This window comes from Coffea arabica, chromosome 10c (genome assembly GCF_036785885.1).
Source record: "Coffea arabica cultivar ET-39 chromosome 10c, Coffea Arabica ET-39 HiFi, whole genome shotgun sequence".
In the NCBI taxonomy this organism is placed as follows: Eukaryota; Viridiplantae; Streptophyta; class Magnoliopsida; order Gentianales; family Rubiaceae; genus Coffea; species Coffea arabica.
The window spans coordinates 46,052,276-46,064,029 of NC_092329.1; the positions used below are offsets into that span (position 1 = coordinate 46,052,276).

General features: G+C 33.8%; 2 protein-coding genes across 3 annotated transcripts; one reads left to right on the forward strand and one right to left on the reverse strand.

The window, feature by feature from the left end:
* The first annotated feature begins 631 nt into the window (after nucleotides 1–631).
* On the forward strand, nucleotides 632–5,755 carry LOC113714607 (transmembrane emp24 domain-containing protein p24delta3-like). 2 transcript variants are annotated; one of them, XM_027238536.2, is made up of 4 exons: nucleotides 632–1,008; nucleotides 4,467–4,679; nucleotides 4,877–4,953; nucleotides 5,385–5,755. In XM_027238536.2, exons 1-4 carry the CDS (start codon nucleotides 769–771, stop codon nucleotides 5,401–5,403), a joined length of 549 nt encoding a protein of 182 aa, XP_027094337.1. In that variant the 5' UTR covers nucleotides 632–768; the 3' UTR covers nucleotides 5,404–5,755. The 2 variants fall into 2 exon arrangements, with proteins under 2 accessions (XP_027094337.1, XP_027094336.1); XM_027238535.2 differs by having other exon boundaries at nucleotides 633–1,008; nucleotides 5,377–5,755.
* A 71-nt stretch (nucleotides 5,756–5,826) lies between these two features.
* LOC113714608 (uncharacterized) lies at nucleotides 5,827–8,496 on the reverse strand. Its single transcript, XM_027238537.2, has 3 exons — nucleotides 8,115–8,496; nucleotides 7,934–8,023; nucleotides 5,827–6,114 (listed from the first exon to the last, which is right to left on the reverse strand). Exons 1-3 carry the CDS (start codon nucleotides 8,403–8,405, stop codon nucleotides 6,037–6,039), a joined length of 459 nt encoding a protein of 152 aa, XP_027094338.1. The 5' UTR covers nucleotides 8,406–8,496; the 3' UTR covers nucleotides 5,827–6,036.
* Nucleotides 8,497–11,754: the final 3,258 nt, after the last annotated feature.

The following is an 11,754-nucleotide window of genomic DNA, read 5'->3' on the forward strand; positions in this document are numbered from 1 at the left end:
CTAATTCCTAAATACATGAATTTTGTTTAATTTCAGAATATTATAGTATTATTGAGTAGGATTTAAGATTATATTTTGATCAATACAATTGAGATGAAATTTATTTGTTTGAACTTATCATTTAAAAATTTTATTTGTGAAAGTCCAAGTTCTTTGAAAATATTAAACATTTTATCAGATAAAATCTTAAATTAGTCCAATGAATATTTTATTCTTTGTGTGTGTGTTTATATAATTAATTTATTTAAAAAAAATTTTTGAATCGAAATTGAACCAGTCTGATCAATTGAACTGCGACCTGAACACCTCATTGGTTCAATTGACGGTTTGAGTTTCAAAATATTGTTGACAGTCCTAATGCCCAGGAACCAAATCGAAAATTTAGACAATTTTGAATGACCAAAATGTAAATATCGGTCATAAACACTATCCAAAAAAGATAGCGTAAACAAATCCAACCAAAATTACTCGCTTTCTTGTTAGTAAACCAAATCTATTACCTGTACAACATTGATTGGACCAATCACTAATATTCAGCGTGGCGCCAAGACACCTACTCCCCATCCCCATTCGCACATTTATCCCGCGTATTGAACACGCGCGTCAACTCCCTCATACTAAAGTAACTAAACAAATAGCCTTTGACAAAGTAATTCAAGCTGCCCAGAATCAAATTGACAAATTCTTCCATTTCTCTATTCTCCTCCCTGTTCTTTTCAACTGTAAGTTCGCGAATAGCGTAACTGTTTAGATCATTTTTTTCCACTCATGGGGAGGAAGAAAGATGGAAAGATGAGTGCTTTTCGTGCAGAGAAATTTCTGGTGTTTATGTTGTTTCTGTTTGGAATGGTTTTGAGAGCAAAAGGAGTCTGGTTAGAGATACCCAAATCAGGGATCAAGTGCTTGTTTGAGGATATCAGAAAAAGCGTCGTCGTTATGGCCGATTACTATGTTTTCTGGGATGAAGATTATCTTAACACTAATTATACCCCCAGAGTCTCTGTCAAAGTAAGTCCAACTTCAACTAATTGCTTCTAATAGCAACTTAATTTTTTTTTTTTTTTTTGTGGATTTTGTAGGGTTGATAGATTAATTAAATTTTTTTTCAGTCCATTTTAAGTGCGAATCAGGCATGTGATGGATAGTACTCATTCTTATTCGTAATAGAGTCCATCCAGTAGTAGTGTCCATCCAATCTTGAGTGTTGAGTCCAGCATGTGCTGGATAGTGATCATTGTTATTCGTGGTAGTTTCCATCCAATCTTAAGTGCGAAATCATCCAATTGGGGGCATGCCGAATAGTACTCATTCTTATTCGTAATAGTTCCCATCCAACTTTGCCCTGGTACCAGATTTGGAACTACAACTTTAAGAGGTGAACAATAGAATTTATTGATTTTGTCTTTGAGAAAAAGAAAAGAAAAGAAAAGAAAGGTTCAAGTACATTTTTCTATGATTCTGTTTGATTACTAATGGGGGTAATTATTTAAGTGATTAGAAGTGATTAAGTATTTGTCTTGTTTAAACAAACATGTGTGGTTACCAGGCAGGCATTTTGTCACATTGAAGCACTTGTTAAAGCATAATTTTCAGATTTTGTAGAACTTAAGTCTTAGGCCCTACGGTTAATATGATTTCTTGAGATGGAGGATTCAGAGAACTCTAACTAATGATCTAATGGCTGGATCTTTTACTTAGTGTTTCTGACATTTGCTCGGTTACAATGCATTAAAAGGTGAATTAGTTTGATTTTTATGCGAAGTAGCACTGCAAGCTGGAATAGCATTTGAGCATATTGGCAGAATGAGATGAGGGGGAGTAACTTTAACTTGGAAAAATGTATCGAGTTACTATTGAGACATTCATTTTGGGATAGTGGATTTTACAAGCTTGTTTTGGTGATGACTCTATCTTGGTGAATTTACAGGCTTCTGAGGTAAGGTTTTAAAAGTTTATCTCTCATGGAATCTATCAAAATCATTTTTGGATTTTGAATGTGAGAAAAAACAGTACTGCTCTAACATTTTAGTGCTTCTGGCACTGAATTGAGCAGTAGTTGTTGGTGAATGCACTTTTACTATGCTTTTGCAAGCATGGCTAGAGGTGATACAAAAGCTGTCAGCCAACTCTCATTCATTCTTGGATTTGCAGTTTCAACATGGCATAAATAATTACTGCTGGCATTATCTTATAAATCAACAGCTGATGCAGGAAAACTCTGGGATTGCTGCTCTACATATGTGTACCCTTCTGCAGAACAACTTTAGTTTCTTTGAATTTTCTTTCTTGATTGGACAGTTTTATCCTCACTTCAAACCCTTGCAATTTGATTTTATTGTGGCAGTCATAATGTTCAGGTCCTTTTTTTCACTTGCAATTCTTTATTAGGGCTGATTCATATGGTTTGCTGGTGCACGATATTTATTGATTGATGCTATTGCCTGCCATGATGGATATGATGATACTCAAAAGAAATTATTAGTTTGGTATGAGATCATGCTGGAGTGGAGAGAAGGTATTGCATGAACTTAGATGACCTATTGGACTAGATACTAGAACTACTATCGGGTAAATCTACAATAAAATTTGGTTCCAGGCTGTAATAAGCTAGGAAAAGGCTTTTAGAATATTCATATGCTGTTTTGTTAAGGAAGAATAAAGTCTGGCAGACATCTGAGTGTACTAGTATGGCTTAAGCCTACCTTAAATGGGGGAAAAGGAAAAACAAAAAGAAAGAGAGAGAAATGGAAAAAGGAATATCAGTGTCAACTTAGTCACACTGAGACTGTCTGCCTAGTGAGTTCAGAGTCAATACTTGCATAAATGGTGCATCATATTCTCTGGGATCAAATTACGCGGTCTATGAATTTGCTGTTCTACATTAGTGGATTTTTGGTCCTGTAGATTTTCAGAATGGTTTTGTGGTGATCTACAAAAAAGCATTTTACGTAAGTGAATTTTTTGGTCATATAAATTTTCAGTATGGTTCAAGTAGCAATTGTGATGAAACTCATTGGTGGACCCAGACTAGCTGAGCTTTCCTCATATTTATAGTTGCATATCCGTGCAAGTAGACAACCAAATGCTGTCCAAAGCCATCTCTATGCTTTAGTGAATGGGTCAGATTTGGGTTTTTATTGTTTAAATGAAATAGTAATTTGACTAAGATCCAAAATCTGTACTTATATGAAAGTCTGTCCTTGTTAGCGTGTCAATAAAATCCTGAATCGATTAAACATATCTATGAATATTTTTGTAACAGATTTGAGGATCATCTATTACAGCCAGATATAAGGATCATTTAATATGTCAAAAGGAAAAAGGTCTTCTAGAATTCTTTAAGCAATGATGTGCTTCATACATGGTAAGACTACCTGCATTGCAATTTAAATTCAGAATGACACTTCCAACCAAGATCTGAACTGTGGATTAGCCTAGTTATTATCTGATGCAGTTCATTTGGCCGAAAGATGGGGTGAATATATAAATTTCGTTGGATTGAGGATCCAGTGATTCAATTACAAGGTTTGTAGATCTAAGTGATTGCACAATGGAAATCTTCGAAAAGATCTACCTGTACAGTTAACATCTTCTGACAAGTCCACTAGTTCTTTAGCAGAGTGTGCAAGTGCAATTAACATGCTCCTCAATTTAAATAAGCAGAGTGTGCAAGAGCAAGAAAAAAAACGAAAGGAGCAGAATTTGTATAGAAGTTGAAGTACAAACAGTATGATAGCCATCCAAATCTTCTGTTAACAGTATGGTCACCGTGATATTAATAGTAAATTTTTGAAGGAATGCTTAGTTGCATACACTTTGAACGGGAAATATTTATAAATCTCAATCAATTTTTCATATTGCATCATTTGTCATTGACAAATAGAAATGGAGGCATGCGAAGATGTACTGATCTTGTTGCTGTCTTATAATTTAACCATCTCTTGCTTTCCTAAAGCTTACCTTTCTAGTAAATTGGTTTGTTAAAGGGGATGGAGTACATGTTTTAATATCTGTAATGGCATCTGTGAAGTGTCATGTTTTAATATCTGTAATGACATCTCTGAAGTTGTCATGTATCAACTTTATAGAGAAAAACTGAACATAGTATTTATTTGCATTTATACTGGAACAGACTCAATATTTGAGTTTAATAAGAATGTAAAATCTCTACCCCCGTGTCGCAGATTAAATCCGCTTGATTTCTTGCCTTAACATAAATTTTAGGGAAGTAGTTTGAGTTTTTTCAAATAAAGAGCTGGAATCTGCAACCAGATAATTGACAAGATGGTCTTTCACATTTCAACCTATTGAAAAGTGGTAGTTTAGTCACCTATTTGGCTTACAAATGTTTTATGTTAGAATAAGTCTATTGGATGATCAGATGTTGAAGCATTGCTAATCTTGAAAAAGGTTTCGCGAGTTGTCTTAGCTAGTGTGGGTAAATGAGCTATTTGTGTGCTGTTTAGGTGACATCACCATATGGAAATGCTGTCCATCATCAAGAAAACGTGACACATGGTCAATTTGCATTTACAACAAGTGAAGATGGTAGTTACATGGCTTGCTTCTCAACTGAAAGCAGTCATGATGGAGGTAAAGCTGTCACTGTTGGTATTGAGTGGAAAACTGGAATTGCTGCTAAGGATTGGGAATCGGTTGCCAAAAAAGAACATGTTGAAGTAAGTTCATCATCGACATTACTGGTGCTATCTCTTACTTGTCCTTTGAATCCCTTGCCTTTCCCCTTCCCCTTCCCCCTTTCGGACACCCCTTGTTCTCATTACTCTATTCTGTGTCTGTACGTGTCTGTTTGTGTCCATATACATATATGCACTGATCTATATGTGCTGATATGTTTATTCGTAAATGGATTTAGGGTCTTGAGCTTGAGCTGAGGAAACTTGAAGGAGTTGTGGAAGCCATCCGTGAAAATTTGATCTATCTCAAAAGCAGGTAGTTGCTTTAGTTTTTATTGTTCAAGAATGTGCTTAAACACATTTCTTTTTCTCTGGTTGTTTACATTTGTTGCACATAGCACTATTTCTACTCGGTCTACTTTTTCCTTCTTTATTGGATTGTGGATTATTTAATAGAATGACAATGCATCACATGGTTTCCGTGTAAAGTGTACAAAAAATTTTGGAAGCGGAAACAGCTTAAATACAGGAAATTTCATAAGCTAAAAAAGAATATGAAATATTCAAGCCCACTTGTGCTGCTATTTTAATGATGTACATGCAGGTTACAGAAATTTTATTCTTCTTCAGTTATGATTAAAATCACTTGTTTTAGTTGTCTCTCATTAGAAAATTTTAGATCTGACAATTTTAATTGTAACCTACCCGAGTTACATTTGGTTTCCTTTTTTGCATGTAGGGAAGCAGACATGAGGGAAGTGAGTGAAAGAACTAATGCAAGAGTGGCTTGGTTCAGTATAATATCGCTTGGTGTTTGCGTTGCGGTTTCACTTGTACAAGTAGTGCATCTGAAGCATTTTTTTGAAAAGAAAAAGCTCATCTAGGTTTTATAGTTTGCAAAGTCTTACCTGATCGAGAATTTGTTCATGCTAAATTTAAAAAAAAAAAAGATAGAATAGCTTTGTTAGTTTACCACATGTCATTTTCATATGTTTATTTCCTTGCACAATCATGATAGGATGAACTTGTTTTGGTAACAAATGTGATGTCCAAAGGTGATAGAGAAAAACTGAAAAAAGGAAAGTAAGAAAGCCCAGGAGCACTTTCATGAACAGAAATCATGTCTCCTTTTTGCTCAACCTATACTCATGCTAGTTATGATTAAAAGAACTGCAAATCCATGTGGTAATTTGGTCTGGAAGAGAGAGAAATTCATAGTTCCAGTATTCTCTCCATTGTATAAACAATGTGCTTATAGACACAATGAAGGATAATACAGGAAACTGTACTTGGAAACAAAGTATAAAGTTACAAAAGTCAAATCAGGAAAAGAAACTAATTTTTGAAACTCCTTAAAGATCTATTCTGTATTAATGCACAAATTACATCATACATGAACTCATTCACTCAATGCAGCTGCTAATTTCTTTTGGATGAGCTCAATGCCAAGACGAGGAGATAATCTAGGAAGGGTCTCCTGAAATTCGAATAAGCATATCTGTGAGCTTCACCTCTTATAAAGCAGTCTAGAGAGTAACAAATTCAAAAGATTTTCACTTAGACTACAAACCAAAATCCAGACTCCTCACCTCAGAAGCTTCTTCTTAATCAATCCAAAATTCATGAGAAGAAATGAAATATACTATGCACACGAGTGTTTGCCAATCATAAATTAGATCTTATGAAGAACAAATCCAAGATAGATAGAACATAGACAACAAAGTTCAAGACCAAGACCAGAAACATAAACACATAATTATATGCTCAAAGTTGTCTGTACCAAGCAGATATGTATTATTACAATGGCAATCCAGATTCACTTCTGCTTTTCACTCGACTAAAACATGATGAGCTCGCAGTCATCTAATTCATTATTGTATCCCATATTAGATCCTACCAGCTCATGTAAACCACATCAAGTAGAGTATCTATTTCCATGAACACGAGGCAAATTACATCAAGTAGTTGCTTAACCTCAGCAAGAATTATTGATCCCAAATACATAGATGCTGATAATTATTTAACCAACAAATAAGCCACATAGTTCAGCGTTTTCATGTTAAGCGAAAGTTGAACTCATCACCTCATTTTACAAGAAAGCGATGTTTAAACTTTAAATCCTTTGGCTAAAATATTCCAGTGAAGAACCAAACAGGGTTTACTTATTTTACCAGAAAGTGACATGCAACACATGCGCATGCATGAACACAGAGAACATCTCTGTTTAGGAAGCCATTTCAACATAATCACAGGTCTTAGGTGATTGCCTATAGTTTATTCATTTGAGAATAAAGTATCTTTGGTACCGAGAGTATTCTCAAAATTCAGATGCAATTCATAAATAATACATTTTCTTTTGCTTGAAAGTATATTTTGGATCACATTCCAATTTATAGGGAGGAAAAGAGTCTCTGAGCTTTCTTTATATTTTGTTCCACCACATTTAATTTGAAATTATCTCTATGCTTTTTTCTGTTTGGAAGGTATAGACCATGGAAGTATTCTTAAACCTCCACTTTAACAATATAAACTACTTTAGAAGAACCGTTCCTTAATCAGGCAATACAAGATCCTGAATGGCCATTAGTTTATCAAACTCCACTTCTACATGCTTCTGAGTAATAACCCAAGTTTACTTGGATTCACTAACAGATTCCAATGATATTCTGTTTTCAACAGTTTGCTAGAGCATTTAAGCGTCAACTTGTTCAAATCCTATCCAAAGTAAATAGAGTAACTTAAACAAATGATGAGACCATCCTTCCAATAGCTTCATGTCCAAAATTGATCGATAAGTACACCAGCCAAGCACCAAATAAGAAGTGCTTTTCTGCAGCCAAATGCACCTTCTTGACTGAAAGGCCACATTTCATGCTCAGTCATTGACAGAGGTATATAAGGTTTAATATCAGATAATTGGCCGTGGGATGAAAGCTAATTATTCTGACAGGCTATTCCTTTTTCATTCACAACTGGTGGCATTTATTCTTTTCATTATCGTCATTAATTCGAAATAAGCAGAGATGATATAGCCTTCATGACATCAAATATCAATTACATAATTAACAATCAATATAACCGCAACCAGTAAGAGTTCGTACTGTTGTTATAAAGGTCAATTTGCAAATTATAAATGCACCAGAATCCAGTGTCAATTCCACAGAGACATTACCCTATCCCGAAATCTTGTTTGTCCAATTGCAGTAAATTACAAAAATGATGACAAGAAAAGAAGCCAACTTAAACTAGTAACAATAAGATGCTGACAAATATGATCCTCAGGCAACGAGTCTAACCTCAAAGCCATCAGAACGAACAACAGCTAACACAGGTATTTCATACTGGTAAGCCTTCTCCCAACAAGGATTCGTAGTGATATCCCTAATCTGAACAAAAACCCCCCACAAGATTCAATCAGATAAACAAAACCAAATTGCATGAAACCCAGCAAAAACAACAAAAATGAGTTACTGGGACCTGTAATTCAACGTTCTGGATCGAATCAGGGCCAGAGAGGCGGAGAGCAGCTTGGAGCTTTTCTTTGAGGCCATCACACAAACAGCAACCGGGCTTTGAATAAAGTACGAGTTTTCTCGAAGTTGAGGGAGATGATGAAGCAGATATTGAAGAATGTGACAAAGAAAATCGCGGCCTGTGGCTCCATTTCGGTACTTGGCCGTGGAAGATGCTCAGCCTCGTGGCCGTTGGCCACGTAGATACCGGTATTCTTGCTGCCATGGCTGCCATTGCTGCAGTCCCGGTAGCCATTTCTTTGTTCTTTTTTTTGTTAGAACGATGGGCTTCTTATTCATGGGGCTATTTTTTGTTAGGTTCAGCCCATTTGGGGATAGTGCCAAGCTTTGACCCAATGTTTCCAAATAGGAAATAATGAGTGGTCCATTTGACGAGCTAGCCAAAGTTTTTAAGGATTCAAATGTCTCCAATAGAATTATTTGGGAAAAAGAGTATTTAGGGGAAAAAGAAACAACTGTATTACTTTATTGAAAGTAATCGTGTCAATGGGTAGAGTATGTGTTGGATCTCTTTGATTCAGATTTAGATTCATTAAATTTAGTTGGACCCAAATTCAGATCCAAAATCTAATGAATCTGAAAAATAAATCCAAACTTAGACCAATTGATAAATATTGTATTGATATTAATATAATGAAATCATTCAATTTAATGCTCACATTATCAACTATGTTTGACTTAATTTAGTAAATTTAGATTTCAATAATTAAATTTCGGTTTTCAGAATTTCAAACTTTAGATCTCAATTTTATTATATGTGTTGCCGAAGTTTTATGTACACCAACCAGGTTCTTAGTAAAACTGGCGGGTCAAATAAGTTTGATCAAATTGAGTACATTAATTTGTTGGGATTCAAGTACGGAACAAATAACTATTGAAACATTAAGAACATAATAATTTAATGACAAATAAGCCATAAGCATGAATGATAAACGATACACAAGATTTAACGTAGTTTGACTCTATTATCGAACCTACATCCACGAAGAGAAACCCGTTCTTTACTGTGAGAGAAAATTCTATATAATAATATAATTTGAATCCAAATCTAGATCTTGTATACCATCTCCCAAGAACCCTTTGTCACCATCCCCATATATAAAGGCTATATATCCCTTTGTAGTATGCCAACTTATCAATTTATAGAGAACATTATTTGACCAAAAACCAAATAACAGCAGGAAATCAATGCTAATTTCTAGACTTATACATAATAGAAAATAACTTCTAAATCCTAAACATAATAGGAAATAATTTGGCAACAATTTCAAGTAACTAAACAATTAGAAAACTAGTTACTTGTACACAAAATAAGAAATTTGTTTAAAAGAAATTAAGCCAATTTTCTAATATAGTTTCTTATTTGGGACTCTTAAGATCTTCCCTGCTGTCAGGTTTAAGGTTCGAATCCTGTGCTTGGTAGGTGCGTCAAATCAGCAATAAGTGAACTTTTGTGGTTATTAGGAAATTTTATTTGGGTCTCAACTAGTGTAAAAACCATTTTTTCTAAAGTCGATTTCTAAAATTAGTTTTAACAATTCCAACTTTCACGCTTTGAATTAGACTAATAAAAATGAAAATTTTTTAAATTTGTTTTATTTCGAATTAGAACATTTAATATTAAGGTGAATAATGCCAACTTTTAGACTTAATATTTTAAGAAACATCTTCTAACCTATATGCTAGATCTTGTTTGGTCATTCTAAGACATCGATTATGAATTTATGTCGTATAACCTTGCGAACACTCATATGTAAGCAAAGAAGTTAATACAAATAGTTACACGATTGCAAATTTTGCAACTCAGCTTAGGAAAGACATTAGATGGAAGAATTTTCTTCCTCTGTGGGTAGAGTAGAAATCCACGGGGTTTTACAAGGCAGTTGCCTCCATTGTATGGGTATGGCTTTCATTTTTTTTATTTTTATTTTTTTAACAAAACGGCAACATTTCATTTATAGACTAACTCAGATTACAATTTTTGGAGCAACTGCCCCTACAATCTGCTTGTACCAAATCAAGCAACCAGCCTGGAAGTCTGACTTCCATTCAGCAGTTTCTTTCAAATTTGTAGCAAATTTAGCTACCTGATGACTAACAGAGTTGCTTCTCCTTCTAGTGAAGGAGAAGCAACATTCATAAAAACTGAATTTCAGCTTTTCTATATCTGAAAGCACAGTTGCAATATCTACATTATTTTCTCCACTATTTATCCTATCAATAACTTGCTTCGCGTTTTGAGAAAAACAAAAGGATTATGCTGTGTGTCCACAAGTGTATCGCCACGTCACATCCATTTCCTTTCACAATATTCCATCTTCTGTCATGTGGATAAATATCTATTTGAGAAGAGGTAAATTCTGTAGTGTATTCACATATTTCAAAGACAGGTGTGGAAAGTAAATTATATGGCAAAGAAGCAGGCACGTGGAAAGGTAAAGAATATGTCAAAGAAACTGACATGTACGGATGATGAAAGGAATATGTTTACAAAAGCAAATGGTGACCTATAACAGGCACGGGCCGGTTTGGAAATGTTGTGTATGGCAGAAGCTGAAAATGTATTGGGGTGTCACGGAATTAACATATATATAATGGGTCTAGAAATAAAACACCGAAGAGGAAGCGTAAGCAGTACTAAACACAGTCATGCTTGGTTTTGAAGCAACATATGGATATTATTGAATAACGAGTTGAGAGCCTTTAAAAAGTGAAACTTAAGAAAATAAATGTTTGAAATATTAAGTTTTTTAATTATGTAATCTATTTTGATTATCGCTGTTCTAATATATAGTCATTTGGAGGATTTCTAGAGCTGAAGTACTAAATTCTTTTTGGACTTTTAATAAATTTGAGTTATTTTTCTTTTGGTTTCTCACTTTTCTAACAACTTTTATCTAACCTACTAAATTTGAATTATTGAAATTGATTTTAATTGTTATATTAATAAAATATTAACATTTGTGGAAACTGGGTTCATGGGAAGACAGATTGTTGCATGTTTCATATTTAATTGAATACAAATATCTCTACTTTACATAAAGCGTCGAAGACCGAGGAATAGTGGATTCCAATTGATTCTCCCGATTATGGATATTACATCAACAAAATACTATCTATTTATGGGCATTTTACTCTGAATAATTACAATTATGTAAAATAAATAAATGTTTATAACTAAAATTGAAAAACTGTTACACTAATATTTTTGTGAAAGGTAAACTGATTGTCCTGTATTTAGCATAAACTGATTTTGAAAGTAAAAAATAAATTGCCCATAACATACTTGCTCTTTATAATTTTTTTGCATTATATCAACAAAATACTATCTATTTATGGACATTTAACTCTGAATCATTACATTTATGTAAAATACATAAATGTTTGTAACTAAAATTGAAAAAGTGCTACACTAATATTTTTACAAAAAGGAAACTAATAAATTTTGTATTTAACAATTTTTAAATATGTGAAAGTAAAAAAGTTTTTGCCCATAACATACCAGCTCTTTATGAGTTTTTTGCATTACATCAACAAAATACTAACTATTTATGGGTATTTTACTCTGAATCATTATATTTATG

Coding starts and splice junctions, on each gene's coding strand:
- LOC113714607 (XM_027238535.2), top strand. CDS start 769: ATGGGGAGGAAGAAAGATGGAAAGATGAGTGCTTTTCGTGCAGAGAAA. Junction 1,009..4,466: donor CCCCCAGAGTCTCTGTCAAA/GTAAGTCCAACT, acceptor TGTGCTGTTTAG/GTGACATCACCATATGGAAA. Junction 4,954..5,376: donor TTGATCTATCTCAAAAGCAG/GTAGTTGCTTTA, acceptor TTTTGCATGTAG/GGAAGCAGACATGAGGGAAG.
- LOC113714608 (XM_027238537.2), bottom strand. CDS start 8,405: ATGGCTACCGGGACTGCAGCAATGGCAGCCATGGCAGCAAGAATACCG. Junction 8,024..8,114: donor TCCAGAACGTTGAATTACAG/GTCCCAGTAACT, acceptor GTTTTTGTTCAG/ATTAGGGATATCACTACGAA. Junction 6,115..7,933: donor TTCGTTCTGATGGCTTTGAG/GTTAGACTCGTT, acceptor TTCGAATTTCAG/GAGACCCTTCCTAGATTATC.